The 18,172-nt window shown below is 40.4% G+C and overlaps 2 protein-coding genes and 2 long non-coding RNA genes across 6 annotated transcripts in view; 2 read left to right on the forward strand and 2 right to left on the reverse strand.

Annotated features, from left to right (window-relative positions):
- Window positions 1–8,040, forward strand: part of LOC122758902 — a 39,153-nt gene extending 31,113 nt beyond the window's left edge. For both annotated transcript variants that reach the window (XR_006358209.1, XR_006358208.1), the window contains exon 2: window positions 7,281–8,040. This is a non-coding gene — a long non-coding RNA (uncharacterized LOC122758902). The remainder of the gene's footprint in view (window positions 1–7,280) is intronic.
- ptprea (protein tyrosine phosphatase receptor type Ea) overlaps window positions 1–9,216 on the reverse strand; it is a 43,979-nt gene extending 34,763 nt beyond the window's left edge. Inside the window, exon 1 of one of the 2 annotated variants that reach the window (XM_044013284.1) lies at window positions 9,130–9,213. The gene's annotated coding sequence lies outside the window, so the exon portion shown is untranslated. Of the gene's footprint in view, window positions 1–9,129 lie in introns of both variants that reach the window. The other variant, XM_044013286.1, reaches the window with a different exon arrangement.
- Window positions 9,217–11,518: 2,302 nt separating this feature from the next.
- LOC122758836 (clarin-3) lies at window positions 11,519–14,477 on the forward strand. The gene is made up of 3 exons (XM_044013193.1): window positions 11,519–12,595; window positions 12,900–13,085; window positions 13,232–14,477. Exons 1-3 carry the CDS (start codon window positions 12,076–12,078, stop codon window positions 13,510–13,512), a joined length of 987 nt encoding a protein of 328 aa, XP_043869128.1. The 5' UTR covers window positions 11,519–12,075; the 3' UTR covers window positions 13,513–14,477.
- A 503-nt stretch (window positions 14,478–14,980) lies between these two features.
- Window positions 14,981–18,169, reverse strand: LOC122758838. Its single transcript, XR_006358202.1, has 2 exons — window positions 16,991–18,169; window positions 14,981–16,078 (listed from the first exon to the last, which is right to left on the reverse strand). It is a non-coding gene; the product is annotated as an uncharacterized LOC122758838 (long non-coding RNA).
- Between the last annotated feature and the right edge of the window lie 3 nt (window positions 18,170–18,172).

Here is an 18,172-nt window from a genome sequence, read left to right on the forward strand (position 1 = left end):
TTGAGTCTGAGTCTAATTATGATAAACAAATACACACAAAAAGCTTTGGCAGTGTTACTGGTTACTTGCACAGTAGCATGGCTACTTATCATGGTCATCACCACGTTGGTTGAGCATGTTAACATGAAAATGTGTGTTTTTAGTCAAATTCGGACCAAAATAATGTTTAAATGTCAAGTTGATTTCATGGTGTCACATTGTTCTGATTCACCCACTGCGGCCAATAAATGAACACGGTGGACAATCCAACACTCGGGTTCTAACGTCAATCATGATGTCCCGCCATCTAATAACTACTTAAACCCAAACTTGCCACAACTATTACTAAAATAATGTTCTTTTCAGTTTGGCCCATGTCCCACCCAAGGCAGGTACGGGTCGTATACTGCAGCCAGCCATCGTTAAAGCAAAATAAATATTTTAAAGCCGCAATGTCGTCCGTCTTCATGTGCGGTCGCAGCATCAGTCCAGCAGAGTGATACGTTAACACTCGAGCAGTGGCCAGTAAAAACTTGTATCAAACAATTTATGGCTTCTCTTCAAAATCAATAAGTATCACAGAGTGCAAGAGCCCTTCAAAGTCAAAACTAAAAAGTTGTTTATATTACTATTGACCTCTTACCACAGTTTAAACCTTTAAAATCTATAGCACGCAGATAGCAATCTGAGATAGACGCTAACGTACGTGACTGTATTTGACATGACTGTCATAAACAGGCAACTTTCCTTCTTACTCCTTCATCCCCTGTAAGTGTTTGCATTTCATTTGATCCGAACCGTATAATTTCGCTCTTTTCTAGCAAAAAAATGATGCAATACCTTACACAGGAGCAACAATTTCACCCTTTATCACTGACAGGAACTCAATAATGTGAAGCATGCTCAAGGTTCCTCTCCTTATTTTACTTCCAGCACACCGACTGATTTAACCTTGGTCGTTTATATCACCCAGGACAGTTCTGATTATTCTCCCGTACATTAGTGCTTGCCTGTCTTACATGCCTGTGAGCACGTGCAGTAATCTCCAACAGTGGGCTCACTGCCGCATCCAGCTACACTCGTTTAAGACGACGCTTCGTCGTGTTACAGGGAGAAAAAACAAACAAGAACAACAGGCTTCAACATTATGAGGCTTTTCCAAAGAGTCAGAAGTTAAAAGATGCTTTTAATGAAAGATCTGACCGTGCACACTACACCACATCCTCTTCAGCTCAACACAACTGGGAAATGAAAGGAATGCAAACAAAATCAACTCATGTGATCGCAAGCAACGTCGCGATGAAGCGCCACTGAACATAAAAATGAATAAGAGGCTGTTTTGACAAGCATCCATTATTTATTAGGCAGAGTGCTCATCCATGTCAACAACCTCAGTCGTGAGACAGCCAGACAAGATTTCCTCCTTCAGACTCCTATACGCAGCTTTCATCTCATCTCTATATGATCTGTGGCCACTTAACACTTAACAGCCTGTAAACTGCAAAAAAAACATCAAACAAAACGCTTCGATATCAGGCTTATAAATACACTGACATTCACGTTTCAGTGGGGGCATTTTATGAGACGTAAAAAAGAGAAGCCCTGCGTGATGTGACAACTATCTGATATTACGTACACAGGCTGATGATGGATGTTGGACTGCATGGCATGACTGATTAATCTGCAGCCAGGCTTTACTGTCTGTGGAGTGACAGAAATTACGGGATATAATCACACATGGCGTGAGACAGAGCAGTTTTTGAAATCAATTAAAGGCCACTTTGAATTGGGGTTTCCGACACACAAACACGTAGTCGCTCAATACCATGTTCTAAGAGGCATATTTGAGAGACAACTGCAGTTTGCGTCATCCTTCAACCCTAGAGACATTGCACATTATCATGAACACCAAGCTATCGAGGAATGTGTGGGTGTGATGTCTAACGTGCATATAAAATGACTGCCTCTCAGACTCACACCAAGATCAAACAAAGAGCCCTCAAACACAATAACTCTCTTCCTGCCTGCCAGAGAGATATTAACCATGTTCCCAGCCTCTGGGTTGCTCTTTGTTTTCCACAGAAAACCCTAATATTTGTGAAGTGGAGTGATAGCCCACACTGGAGTTGTTTGCTTTCACTTTTGCTTCATAGTGAAATAAATTAAACGTTTCTGGGCTCCACCCTGCTTTTTCTTAGCAGGTCACCAACTTAGGTTGCCATATTTCAGCCTTAAAAAAACCCAGTACAATATATAACTCAAGTTTTTCAGTTCAAAAATTGCACCTGTCGACATAGTGCTCCCAACACAGCTGATGTTAAAAACAGGAGTTTTTCTTTCCATGTCTAAAAGCTGAGACGCAGACAAAATCATATCATACAGACCATCAACAGTGCAAGGTCACCGGCTCAAGTTGTCTTCTAAGAGCTTTGTGTTGTACACTGTAATGCGCTCATGTAGCGACTGACAGAAACACAATAGAGAAACTATGTGTTGCCTGGAGCAGGGAATACACCCATATTACAACTGGGAAGCTGTTGCCTGGGCTATATTCCCCGATTCAAAGCGGGAGGGCTTAAGATCAGGAACTCATATGGGTTCTACGATAAAACCGACAAGTCACGAGACGATTACACTGACACCGGAATCGAGACTATTTGCGACAATGTTATTCGCTAATTGTTGGAACGACTTGACGCGCGTTTAATAAACATGAATGCTGTTGTTGACAACAGACTAAATTACTAGTATTACATTATCAGCCACATTTACTGAGAAAAAGCTGTACAGGTATCCCAGCATTGCTACACCCAAACTCAACCTAAGCGGAAATGTAACCAGTAAATCCACGTGTAGGTGGGTGAATGTGCAGCAGAGCCTCGACTTGTCTCCCGTGTTGCGTACTTCTTGATAAACACTAGACACTCTCACCTTCACGGGTCCCCAGAGACTGATATACACACGGTACTGGGTCATGCTGAGGCTATAACCCATGATCAGGGTTTGCATAAAAGATAGCACTTAACATGGCACTACAGGTAATGTCCATGCCTTGACAATTATCTTCCACTTCCAGTCACATCCCACGCTACCGTTAACATAAAATGAATCTAACAAATGTCAAAGAAAAGCAACACATAGGAATTTTAAAAACATCCAACAACTAATCAGTACAGGTCTGTTTTCCTCAGTCCATATAAGAAGTGTTACAAAAGATAGGCCAGGTGCTACTTGTGGAATTTAAAGACAGACGACGAATTTAATTTGTACCTCTGCTCAAACGATCATCTTTCTCTTGTGCCTCGTGTGCTCAGCCTCGGACGTCTCAGCGGAACTTACAATGCCTTCTTTGAACAGATGGTGAGTGACGCCATCCGAAAAGGGGAGAACCTTGATCTCTGTCCAGCTGTTCGAGTGCCGCGGCGATCCAGCTGAGTCTTAAACACAGCTGATGCTTAAACACAAATCTGCAAAGCTCCAGTTTGTACACATTTCAAATCACAAGCCAGGTCACCTCCTCTTAGCAGTCACAGCACAGAGCTGGCCCTGGGTGTAACACAGATGAGTTGGTGAGGCGGGTGGGGGAGGGGGGGGTAGAATGACAGGCAGGACTGCAGGTAGCAGTTTGCACAGCTGTGCACCATCAGTACAGCAGCAGCCATGTGTTTTTCACAGCCTCCCGCTATAGTGACACACCCTCTCTGTGGGTGTGTCACTGGTAAACAATGACATATCTAATACAGACCGTGCACTGTGTCCAGCGTCCTCACTCCCTGGCTTCGAGAGTGTTTTATTATTACTAAAGCATTTAAGCATGATGCCAAAAAAACATAGGCAGACTGCGGGGTGTGCATTCTGTTCTCGAGCACTAGCCGCAAGCACAAACAGGCCTATGGTTGCGACACACTGCAGCTTAATGTGCTTTAGCTAAATTCCACTACTAAGGCAAGCAGAAAAATAAATAAATAACCGGCTGGATGGATCCAACCAACCCCCATGACTAATTCATGAGCCCTTCTTTGAGGCCGTCCACTTGACTTTCTACCAGCAAATATCTGACAAGCTCTGTGTCAGACCACGGCTCATCTCTAATTGTCATGACTGTATACCAATTAGTTCCTTCTCTGCTATGAGAGGGAAAAAGGCAAATCTTCAAGCTGCGCCCTCAGAGACAGCGCAGCACAGTGTGCACTGTGGTCATGGAGTGGCAGCTAAAAGTTAAAGTCAGAGTGTTTTAGAGAGTTAAGGAGGGGTGGCAGGTAGATCGAAGGTGGGAGTGAGCTCGGGGATTACTTCAAGGGCTGGTAATTTGAGGTTTCTATTCAGCAAGCTGTGTAACTGGCTGGGTGTAAATCAAGTCTTCTTGTGGATTTCATTAAACACAGCAGCTCATTTTGCAAAGAAAACCATGCAAAATGAGCACAGTGTCAGGCATTTTGCTGTTGTACCTATTGCTGAAAACACTAGAAAACAACATGTTGGTGTCAAATGCCAATGCAACAACGGTTTACAGTCTATATAAACCTGTTGAGTGTTATATTAGACAAACATTTAACTGTGATAGTTTGTTGAAGATGGAGCTGCCAGGCAGGAAGTAAAGAGAACGATCACAGAGAAGGTTCGTGGATGTTGTGAGGGAGGACGTGAGGACAGTTGGTGTAACAGAAGAGGACACAAGGGAGAGGACAAGATGGAGGCAGATGATCCACTGCAGTGACCCCTAATGGGAGAAGCCGAAAATAGCAGCAGCAGAAGAAGACAGTTAAAGGTCAAATTCACAATACTGCAGTGCAGTTCAACACGCATGTCAGACCACAGCAACACCAACAGTGACAGCCAATGCCAGTGAGCTATCGTGACAAATTAAAACAGACATGTGACGTATGCATCAAGTCAGTTACAAGACCAGGAGTCATTTTGGAGCCGCGTTACAGCTCGCAGAGTTCTCAATCACGAAAAGGCCAAACCAATGTTAACGAGGTTTCTTTGGAAGTAAATCCAGAGACTGCGCTCAAGTGGAACTCATGAGCTCGCAATCATAACATACACATTGTACAAATTAAAAACCTTCAGAAAACAGGTGACTCGTTGTGAATGTGATGGGTTCCAATCATCTTGAGAACAAAGCAAACAACTCCATTTGAACGCAGCATATTTTTATACAGGGTCTGTGGTTTCCTGTGGTACTGAAGTGCAACAGCTGGCCCGGCTACAAAAACAGAGGTCCCAGAAGAAACACACAGAGAAAGGCTGTGGCGTCAATGTCTGTTCGAGACGTTAATAATTCAATATCTATTTGTATAGTTAATATCCGTTTCCTGATATGACACAGAAAGTTGCAAGAAAGAATAGTTGACTGAGGAGTGGCTTGGGTTACTTTGATTAAGGCACAGATTAAACCCACACCAGTGCAGCTTTATTGCTGTTTTTTATTTCTGCAACAACAAATCTCCCTGAGAGAACAGAATTCAGACATGAACGGTAAAGAGATAAAAGCCAAATCAATCTGCCAGCAGCACTCAGACAAATGTTATTGCTTCCTGAGATCAGTTCTGGCAAGCACCAACTGTTTATTTCACTGCATCCTCGTTTGCTTCTGAAAAAGCCATTGCCATTCTTCCTGGGGTCCATATACTACTGTGGAGCTCACACTGAAATATCAACGACAGATGCAAAGAAACCAGAGACAGCAAAGTCTGGGGAGGGTTGTAAGCATGTGGCCGCTACATGAACGTAAAAATGAAACACTGGTTTAAATAAAGCCAGATGTGTTACGATAAAGTACATAAAAATTCAGGAATCCAAATGCATTATTAGAATCAATAACAATTGTATCCACTTTCAAAGGCTCAGGGTTTTTTTTAAGAGGCTGGTCTCTGGCCCAAGACAAATCTGCTGACCTTTGGTCACTTGGCAGTTTCGGTTCCTCTGCTCTGACTATTCAAGTTTGGCTGAAAAGAAGTCAGGTGTTTCTGAGAATGCTGCCTTTTGCTTGGCAAGAAGCAGAATGGTCTGTTGTTTGGTGAGGAAAAAAAAGGCATAGTCACACCAACCAATTACACATTCAGTAATCACGGGTCAATATTGACAATGAAGGGCTTATCTCACCGTGCTGTTTTCAGCTTGCTAGAACCGAGACCCATTTAGTCAGCAGTTCTCCGGATGAGCAGTTTAACTTTGCACATTATTTTGTCATTTGTTCATTATGGAGGCAGTCTTATTCTCAAAACCTGTCCCCGTTATCTACAATCATGTCAAGTCATATCATATCATACCTCAAATTATAGAGACGGCGTGGAATTTAACTCCCACAATCTAAAAAAAAAAAATGTGACAGCTATAGGGCTGAAGGATTTGGGTAAAATATCCAAATGTGATTTTTCTGACACATTGCATTTGTGACATTTAAACATTCAACATTTAAAATGTTTTTAGATTAACTACTACACTCAAATATATACCAAAACTCTGCCTACGGGAAAAAAAGGAAAAAGGAGGAGGTGAAACAACAAACATGATCTCAGCATATCTAGACATACCAAGAGACATGGCCCGACTACATAAAGTTGAAAAGACTCAAGAATACTTCGGCCAGACAGCGATCTACACATTGCACCAGCAGCACAGAGGCAGGCTGGTAGTGGAGCCGGGTCGAGTCACTCACTGCTCGACAACGACAGACGTGTGGTCTAACCGCACTATGGAGCCATATCTAAGCCTGGATGTTAATTTCATAAATGATGAAATGATGGGAGTTGGGAAGTCGTTCAAACAGTGCGGATGTACTGGCGACTGTGAACAAGACGACTTGTCTGGTGTGGTGGTTTCTGGTCTTCGAGACGGGGGGAAGCTCATTTCAGGCCCAGTTATGTGTACATACATTCTGCAAACAAACAACTAGAACAAGGAAACGTGATAATTACAGTGGGGCAAAAAAGTATTTAGTCAGCCACCGATTGTGCAAGTTCTCCCACTTAAAGTGATGACAGAGGTCTGTAATTTTCAGAAGAAGTTACAGGTCTGTGAGAGCCAGATATCTTTCTTGTCGTAGGTGACCAAATACTTATTTTCCACCATAAATTTCCAGAATGTTTTCTTCACATTCTGTCTCTCACAGTTGAAGTGTACCTATGATGAAAATTACAGACCTCTGTCATCATTTTAAGTGGGAGAACTTGCATAATTTTGCCCCACTGTATGTAAAACTGAAATGCTGTAGTAATGTTTTTTTTATTTTCAGTGTATATGTACAAACGAAAATGGTCACCAGCTGTCAATCAAAAAATGGTTCTGCCTTTCAGTTCCTCCAATCATGGTACAGAAGCCCAGCATACCCACGGGAACGCGAAAATCACGCAAGACGATCCGTCACCTGTGATAAACAGCTGATTCTGAACAAACCAAGCGCCACAGGAGCACACTACATCAGCGTCTCCGACCACAAGCCTGTACTTCATCATCTCTTCAACACAAGCGTCCTTGCTGAGGCAGAGAATGACACTGAATTGACCAAAGATACATTCAAGCCTACTTGAACGAGAAATACTCAGATGACCTGCTCACTATCACGTCTCGTCTTGGTCCACAATTCAGCTTTTCCTGGCTCAAAATTTGTACACCATGCTATGTAGCGTGTTTGTTGTGTTTATGTCCATATTGTTCACTTGTAGAGCTTTCACATCTGATGTCCGATGTTCCTAATGTAAAATGTGTAAATACTATGTCAATATTACCAAGTTGCACTTTTATTTTATTTTTCTGAAACTCCATTACAGAGTAATGTTCCTCAGCTTTAGAGAATAGCATTAATGAAAGTTTTTATTATTCCTTTGTTTGAATGTTACGTATATGTATAACTTAAAAGGTTTAAGAACTATTGTTCTTGGGATTGTTTTCCTACTTACCTCCTGTTCTAATACCTGTTCAAATTCAATATGCGAGTTGTTTAATGCAAAATCTGCTCAATAACAAGCTTCTGTTTTGTGACCACTTCATTGTAAATCAAATTTTTAACCTGTACTAATACTTTTGTAGACATTAAAATGATTTTTCTACACTAAATACGCTTCATGAGAGTCAATTATGACAACCAGTCTACTGCAGAAATGTATCTCTTAATCTGTAAAAATACTGTAATATTAATGTTTGCTGCCCATTACTTGCATGGATAAGAACTGGCATAGAACTTCTGAGCAATCTGATAATATTTGCTAATCGCATTACTTCAATTTGCAGTTTCCGTTGAACCCCAGAAATCATTAAACAATTATTTTCACTTTTATATTTTCTGTGTCACTGTGATTTCAGAAGGAAAAGCTGTCAAAGTCTATTATTTTTGCTAATGTCAGTGCTTCTGTGTTTTGCATCATTTAATTACTGATTTTCTAGCTCAGATTAATCAAATGTCAGACTTTGCTGCAGCACTTCATCCCCTCTGACGCTGCAATCAGCACCTTGCTACAGTCAATGTGCTACACGGATACTGATCTGTTGCTGACCCAGACCTCAGAGCTCCCCAGGGACGCAGACTTCCCCCTGTGGAACCACGTCCAGTGATCATTCCACTGCAAACCACAGCAGAGCCAAACCTCAAGACAAATAAAACCTGGAGGTGTCTCCCTGCAACCACTAGTCTCATCACATCCATCCATGACATGTCAAGTACAGAGGAACCCCTCTGCTCACCGACATGTTGAAACTGGCTCAGCCGACAAGCACAAGCACTCAGTTACAGCATATAAAGGGAATGTCAATTATTCGTGGAGAGATAAATGGGGATAAACAAACATACGGGTAAACAAAGGCAAATGGATTATAAATGAGGACAACAACTCCAAAACGCTTGCCCCATTAACCCACATTTATGCGGCACGGGTTCGCCAAAGTCAAAGCAGGTTGTCACAGAAGCAGGATAGAGAATAAGCTACACAACGACTAGTTTAATGAATTGCATTAATCAGTGCCACGTGAGAGTCCGGTGCGCACCTGAAAATGGACGTTTCACTTAAGAAAAAAACGAGGGGGACAGGTAACACGGCGTCGCGTGCGGCGGCGAAGAAATGACAGCCAACGCGACGGTTTTCTTTGCACTCGCCATTTAAATGTCAACAAGCAGCAGACATGTCGAGGAAATGAACTCCTGTCACTCACCTTGTCGGCGTCCACGCGAAGTCCTGAGCGTAGATTGTGTTGGAAAAAGGCGAGGCGATGCTGCTTCAGCGCTGTCACCGCGGAGAAGGAGGAGTCAGTGTTTACTCCAACAGAACAGAGCAGAGGCGGCGGCAGCAGCAGCAGCTGTGGACACTGAGGGAGACCACCATCCTCACAGAGGGAGACACCGTGTGGACACACGTGGTACTACAACCAAGGACCCTACAAACACAAGGAGGGTGCAAAGTTATAATAGTTAGTATGGTTAGAAATAGGTTTTTTCATTTGTTTTGAATGATTTTTTAGAGTTTGTATTAACTTTAATTTTTTGTAAATGCTAAGTTTTCATTTGGGGCCACACAGTTGGTAGAAGAAGACCCAGGTTCTCAACCCGGTCGGAACAAGGGCCTTTCTGCATGAGTTTGTGTGTTTGTGTGTAGGGGTTTTCTCCGGGTTCTCCGGTTTTCTCCCACAGTCCAAAAACATGCAACATGGGGAATATGGGGATTGGGTAAACTGGACACTCTAAATAGACCATAGGTCTGATTGTGAGAGTGGATGGTTGTTTGTCTCCATATGTAGCCCTGTGATGGACTGGTGATCTGCCCAGGGTGAGCTGAGATTGGCACAGCTCCCCCTGCGACCCTCATAGGAGGATAAAGCGGTAGAATATGGATAGTTTTAGTGTTAGTTTGAGTTTTTTGTAATATGGAGTATTTGCCAAGTGCAAGATTCAAAAAGGTCATAATAAGTATTGTACTGTGTCATAAAAACCCAGCAAAAGTGTATTAGGACAGACGAATAACCATCCTTGAATCAAATATAGCAGTCTATAAGAAATACATACAGCTGAGGTTGGATGCAGTTTGTTTGCCAGGTAAAAATCAAATAGACATACATGAACAACACAACATAAATAATAATCATAAATAACCCTCATGAGACACATGACATTTCTTGGGAGCCAGGAGTCTCATGGAGCTCAATCTGAGGAAAAACATGAGAAGGAGAAAACAGGAGAAAAATGATTTAAAAAAACAACAATAAATCCAATAAATTGTATTTTCCCATACTTTGATTATAAATGATTTCATTAAAAATTACATTACATTACATGTCATTTAGCAGACACTTTTATCCAAAGCGACTTACAATGGAATTAAGTACAATCAGCCAGGGGTGGGATCGAACTTGCGTCCATGATGTCTTTCGCACACAGGGTAGGGTCTTAACCACTGAGCCACTGCACCCCGTAGAAACTATATCAGATAACAGCTGAAAGCCTTTTTGTTAAAAACAAACAAACATATTAAGTTATGCAAACACAATGTCATTAACCCTTGTCAGATTACAAAATAAAATATTAATTATCATCTGAAGCTTGCTGTGTAAAAAAAACAACAGGATAATAACACTGAAAAGAAATGACTTCAATTGGTAACAATATGTTGACACGTTAAATGCACGTCATTTCATAAATCTGCATATGGACATGGAATCATTTGATTATACCATCTGTTTAAATCCCAAGTCTCCACCTCACCTGTCTCCTCCTCACCTGCGCCTCAACACTGCCACACCTACCTGGACCACACCCCTAATCCTATATAATCCGCCCCTTCCGCCCTTTGACCCCCCCATTTTCCCTCCAAACACTCCACGGGAACAAAGGAACACTGGCTGTGAGTTTTATGGACGTTCACTCATTTAATGATTCATTTGGTTGATACTACATATTGTTTGAAGATGTACTTATTGTTTGTGTTTCATTATACTAGATTCCTGAGTTTAATCCTTTGTTAAAGAGAGGAAAGTAAGTTGCAGTGGATGCAGTATTGATGTGAGTCTAAGACAACCTAATTTCTTGTTGTATATTTGATACTTGCTAGATTGTAATATTTCCTTTATCATTTTCATATACACAAATCATCCACCATTACCCCTCATCACCAACTACCGTTACTTGGAAATAAAATATTAGAACTTGGAAAGCTGCCTGGATCCTGTGTTTAAATGTGCACCCAACATATGATGTTCAGTGAATCACCGCCACTATAGTGTACAGTTTTTTTCACATCACTGATTAGAGAGTATAAAGTATTTCAAATGACAAACTGAAAATTAATGTATTTGTTGCAGTCTGAAGAAAAAGAACAAGAAAACATATTTCTAAAGATCACTTCAATTGTGAATACAGAGATTAAGTTGACAAGTTATATGAATACATTTGCATATCGCTTGTTAAATATGAATGAACTCAATTATTCATCTATTTTTTTTTCTTCTATATTTATCATCAAAGTAAATAGGTCACAAATGAATGATGGCCGAGTTTAATTTAGCTTCCTCAGTTTCGGGACTGAATGCTGGTTCACACTGTCACACTGGGGCCATCGTTAATCAGTAACACCTGTTAAAACAGGTCAAAATGGCCTATTGTTTCTGTCATCTTTATTGTTGATATTAAAAGTGCTGCTGCTGTTGTAATAAATTTAGCTTTCGACCTTTGTACTTGTGCTGTAAACATACTGTGTCAACTACTGTAACAATGTATAAAAATATGAATTTAAACTGTATTGGGAACAGATTCTTCTGATCACAGGTGTCATTGCACAGTCAAGGAGTTCTCTGCCCGATTTATCTCTATATTCATAATCCTTTTGTCTTCTATAAAATCATTCAAATACTCATATTTCCTTAGCACTTGAGCATAACGTTCAGTCAGGTGATCCCCCACACTTTAATTGTTTGGTAAATAATTAACCTGCATGATGTTTTATGACCCTAAAGTTTCAAGAAGAGGACTTTGAATTCAAGGCTGTGACGTCAACACTGACGAGCAGAAACTAGAGTGTCTCTGTGTCTCTTTATAAATGTCTTTCACGCGTCCTGACCACTTGTTGTTCCATTGAAATTGTCTCATTCAGAATCCACCGTTTGCTGTGAATGTTCAGAAAGAAACGCGTCATTGCCTTCCATGTACAACATCCACACATCAGGTACATCAGGTGGGTGACGTGGGTCTCATGTTTCATCTGCTGGCGGGAACTGTCTGGTGTCCGCGTCATGACAACTAGCCTTGCCTTTTCCATAATACCAAAGGTCATCGTCAAGAGACTTTATGGCCATCAGTCCACATTTCAGTCCAACCGGGAAGTTAACTCGTCTATTTTTGTGGCTTCACCGGCGCTTGAGAGACACTGGGATTCAGTTTTTACTGGAATATATATAAGGATAATGCCATCCACTAAAAAGACTCTGTTTTTTCTGTCCAGTACTTTGGCTACTGCCCTATCTATTGGTGTGATGGGGTTCAGCATGTCAACAGTGTGGGCTGAGACGACCATGGAGTGTTCAAGAGGGGATGGCGTCTTCAATGGCACTGGAATCATCACGTTCCAGCTTTTTGTTGGGATTTTTGACCGAGAATCATGTCCTTTGTTTACAAAAGTAGAGGAATTTGAAAGTAGGATAACAAAATTACAATTTTCTTACTCAAATGCTGATAGAAAGGAAAATGGTATAATATATCTGTCTTTGTCATCACTGTAAAATCATTTTAAACAATCCAAACAGCAGTGTACAACATGTCTGCCTGTTACGCTTTCATATTTTTGGTGGCTTGATCTTAAATCAGTGCTGCAAATTAGGCTTTACTGGAGAACACCTTACACCTTACACCCACTCATACAGTCAAGTCAGGTTCTTACTGTTACCTCAGTTTCTAATTCTAATCTATAGTATTAACCTTGTACACTGTGTGTGTGTAGTGATTCCTCAGCTGACAGGAGTTGGAGTTACCTCAGTCACCCTGCACGCTTTGGTCATATTCCTGTTGGTCCTGTGTCTGCTGTTTTCTGCCATCAGCATCCTCATCAGTGCCTACAACAGTGTCAGTAACCCCTATGAGACCTACATGGGTCCTATTGGCGTTTATGTCTGCAGCTCAGTCAGCGGTAAGTGGCACAAATGTTACAGCACAAGCCTGAACGGATAAGAAACTGCAAGAAATAAACACTAGTTTGCATTTGCACTGATCTGAGTTAGCTGTGAAAATGCACTTTCATCTGTGACAGCACTAATCACTTTATTTCCCCTGCAGCGTGCCTCTCAGCTATAGTCCTGATCTTATTTGTGCTGAACATCAAACTGCACAAGATAGCGGACGTTGTGGTGGAGAACTTGAACGTGAACGATGCACCGGTTGACCTGAGGGATATCTCTTCTAAGATGCTGATGGGATACTACCTGATCATCCCATACACTGTGCTCTCTCTCGCTGCCATTGGCACGATATACATGTATGACCACACGGCCTATAAACACAGGCGAGAACAGGAGAGACCCACGGAGGACGCACCCAAGGAGATAATGATGTATTAATAACAAAAGAGTCCGTTTAAATCGTTCACCAGGACAGTCTGGAGTCACCTAACGTCATGAAAATAACAAAGATTGTGTATAATACAGTAGAATATGGATGTACAGCTTGAATTCCAACCATGTTAGGGCAGTAGTTTTATAATCTCCATGTAATCATTAGCATGTAAATAACTTCAAATCTATTTATTTTATTTCCAATTGTAAAAATACTCTGATACCACTGAATGTATCATCAGTAGGGCCGGGCAATATTTCGACCTGTATCGAGACACGAGACAATTTCAAATATTATGTCGTGATACGGTATGTGTGATCACTTTTCCAGGTTTTAAAGCAGAGGTCTCAAACTCATGCCCCCCTATTGATTTAATGCGGCCCGCCATTTAATATCAAGCTATAATGAATTATTTCTGTATGTTTTTGTTATTGTGAACAGTCTATCATTCCATAATTAAAACAAAAACTTTTATTTTGAAATGTGTGATATAATTCAAAAGATAATTGTAAGCTCTTATCTTCCACCCATACTAAACTGTTGAGTTTGAGACCCCTGTTTGCACTGATAATCATCACATTTATAATGTAATGTACAAATGTAAATATCCTTCATTTAACTTTAAAAAACAAAGCGGTATTTAAACCATAGACAGTAGATATTTTTAGTAGAAAACTTTGTCCAGAGAAACAACCTGTGTTGCAGTCTGAGTCAGCAGTTTGGGAATACCTGACATGGCGACAAAAGTGGTGCAGACTGAAACCAGTGCTCCGCTAGACTGACAGGAGGAGGAAAGTAGCTCCTTTTAAAACAAGCCATTCAATATTAAGTATTAATCATTTAAATCAAATTCAAGTCTATCTGTTCCTATATTTCTGCTCACCAAAAAATTACGAGTCAATCTCATAAGTTGTTTAACATATCTTGATGGAAATACCTGTAAATAAAAGCTGAAATATTGACCTGTTTTCTTACTGTATATGTCTTGTCTTTAATGTTTCATGATTTTAACTTATCTTTTGTTTTTCATTCTTGTGCTTTTAATATAACGCTATTTTGAGTTCATGAAAAGCACTATATAAATAAAATTATTTTTATATTTGTATATTTTGTATACTGTACTTGTACTCATTGTACATACTCATTGTGGAACAATAGGTGAATGTGAATAAATAAGTCAGATTAGTTATGTAACAGGGTGAATTTACATGGATTGACACGTTATCTGCACTCTGTGTCATGTTTCAGATTCAATGTTTTTAGGACATAAATCATTCAAATCATTCAAAGACACCAAGAGACGAGAGGAATGGAGTAGCAACGGGAATCATTGTTGTTTGCTGCCCTCTGTCATTAGGATTGTGTAAATGTGCAGAGAGGCATTCAGAGTTAACACTTTTCCCCAAAACTATGGTAAAAAAGGAGAAAGATTTGCTTTTTAAATTTGAATTTGAATTAGAAAAATAAACTGGACACAGTTCATTTTTCTTTATTAGTACTGTTATGTGTATTTCATTGTATTCCCATCCATATTTCCCCCAGCCATCAAATGAAACCTTTCTGAAACTGTCAGCTGAACTAAACATGGCTCTTCATAACACTTGATACTGATGACAATAGGATGTTATTTAAAACAAAATACATAGTGCACTATAAAATGACATTTAATTATATTATTGTAGGTGTTGTTGCTTTAAAGTTCTCACACAGGCAGATTGGATGTTTCGACCATGGACTTATCTTTAGTTTTGTCCATTTATATTTTTTATTACAGTTTCAGTGTTTTAACATTACCTATAGGTGACTATTTAAGCAGCATTATCAGCTAATTTTGCAAATGTGATTGATTATTACATGCTAGTGATACTGTGTGTCCTTTTTACAATTCCGATCTATTTCTTTTGACTTTTGTTAATTTGGCATTGTCGTGGACAGCAAAGAGAAACATGCTTTCTTACCGTACACATGACAATAAACACTTGAAATTTTTGGAATTGGAATACTTTTAGCTCATTTCATGTATTGATCAGATATTAATATCTGACTCATTTAGCGCCGCTTTGGCTACTGCAGAACCCTAAGCAGACACAAACTTCTTTACTTACCCTCATCAGTCCATGGCACATGATAGAAACCGTGCTTAAATTGAGCCCTTTAAACTTCACTGATACGTTTAATTGTATCCACTTCAGTGTGGGATAAAGCCGGAAAAGTCCTGATGAGAGATAAAGATTTATCACAGATCAGTTTAATCCTTTTCAAAGGATTTCAAAAAAAAAAAAAACATGCAATGAAGACAAATACAGTGATTGAAACAAAGCTTTTGTGATCCTGTGGAAAGTCGGCCTCTATTGTCCCCGTGGATCTTCAGACGCTCTCACAGTTGTGATTCACATGACTGTGTTGACATGAGAGCAGGGGCGAGGTGTCCTGTTACCGCTTCCCGTGTCCCATCACTCAGGGCTTAAAGTCTGTTTGGACATGCCCTTTCCAGCACCTCTCAGCCCCGAAACGCCTTCTAGTTGCCTTCAAAAGAACCACTCTTCCTTCAAGTCTCACACTTCAAGGGACCTGTGGAAGGATGCAGCAATCAGCTTTGCGGCCGTCAGTGTGAATATGTATTAAATTTCGGCGAATACACTCTTTCTACAATGAATCAAAAGCATTTCAGGCCTGTCAGAAATGCTATTAGTGGAGAGGGGAAACATTCCACACGCCTTCTGAGGTGCAAAACCTTCCAGTGAAGTCAGGATTTATTCATTAGTGCATCAATTTATGAGGTAAAGACGGTTGGAAAGTCTGAGCAAACTCTACAGAAAACATGATGATTCAGCCTGATGTAACCCTGAAAGCTGTGACCAGGTTGCTTTAAGCAGCCGGGGAGGTCGTATCAAAGCCTGCGTCAGCGTAAAAACCTCCTCCTGTGAAACACTGCATAGACCTGTCAGCCATGAGAGACCCTCATATTTTAGTTTTCATCACTTGAAATTCACCATTAACCCTCTGACAAACTGCAAACTAAAATACACTTAACGTTAAAACTTTTCTCGACTTCATTGCTAAATCTGTTCTTTCCAGCCAGTTAGTACATAAACACAGTTTGCATCTTTATTTTTGTCACGATAGCAAATAAAGCTTTCTGGTGGACAATAATACAGGACTTTTAAATGGATATGAGATCCCTCCATCCTGAACATCAACCTGTTTAACAGCTGCCAGAGGAGATATTTAACTGTATCTTTTACTGATCTTCCCAAGTGTGCACTGAGGTGTGGAATAGCTGCAGTTGCTATTGAGGGCTCTCTCTCGACGTTTGCTGTGCAAACATTGATTGAATAAAATCAGAGATGGGAAGTAATCTCTTCCACTCTGCATACTCTGCGTCCCTCAGCTCCCTAGGATGACTAAACCCGGGATTATGCAGGAGCCTTGAGCCCTGACCACTCACTCTGTGTGATAGGATTAAAGCAGAAACTTTTGTACCTGTGAAACCTTATCCTCCCTGGTCCCGCATTACAGAGGCCTGTGAAACAGACACCTCCAGCTGCGGGGCAGAGGGGCACATATTCAGCCGCGAGGACCCTCTCCATTAAAACCTCTCACATCGCCAACTTCTGGTGGCAGACACCTAAGAAAATCAGAAGAACATTTATGAGTTATTATGCCAAGACAACAGAAGCATGCAGAAAAACCTTCAGAAGAAACCTGAAAGCACTGATTATGCCCCAAAGGCTTTTTATTTGATGTCTTTATAACTACCAAGTGACCTTCTGCATTCACTGATGCAGTGAGATAGGTGTGAGTCCTTCAAAGTGTAGCATTTATGGCTCTGTAAAGATGTGTGTTGACACCCCTGGCAACAGATTTTTTTTTAGATTCACACAATTCTCAAATTATTTCTCAGACTTAAATAACTCATAAGAGTAAAACAAATGCGGATGAAAATGGGAAATCGTCATGGTGCCATATAGGGTCGACTTGTACATGTGTGACAAATGTGACATTTTAATTAGTTTTTGATTTTGAGTACTGCTGATTCACAGTACTGAGTTTTAGTCTTTAGGTCACTAAAGATTTTCCCAATGCAATAATGAACATATGTAATTATTTCTCAATCTCTTTAGTAATATACAACCAGAAAATATGAATGCAGTATTAAAATAAAATTATATAAATCTTCAGAGAAAAGTGCATCTATGGGCTGAATGTACATTTGAACATTAATGTCATCGATGACACCTGCGTTGGTCTACTATCTCGTGCTGAAACTGGCTGCAGTAAAAAAAGAGATCAATAACTCTTTGGAGGTTTGCTAATGACCAACTTTCAGTCACATTATTTCATTCAAATGCCAAAGATCACAGAATCTGACAGTCATGACATCACAATTTTGCATAAGCTGTTTGCCTAAGACCTTTGCACTGGAGTGTTAAATATTTACTTCTGCACATTTATACTCAGTTGTATTATTTTTTTCCAATCAGAGTGGGCGGCACTCTTTGGACTACAATTTTAATTGGAACTCAAAATGTTGCTTCAATAAAGAAGACCAAGTGATGTCTGACCGTGTGATGCTGAAAGGTGTAGGTTCCTTATTTATCTCTGCCATTAATCTTAATTTGTCAGTGAAGGCTGAGGTGAAGGTGGAGGGAAGGAGAGAAGGGG

Source organism: Solea senegalensis, linkage group LG18, assembly GCF_019176455.1.
Source record: "Solea senegalensis isolate Sse05_10M linkage group LG18, IFAPA_SoseM_1, whole genome shotgun sequence".
NCBI classification, from domain to species: domain Eukaryota; kingdom Metazoa; phylum Chordata; class Actinopteri; order Pleuronectiformes; family Soleidae; genus Solea; species Solea senegalensis.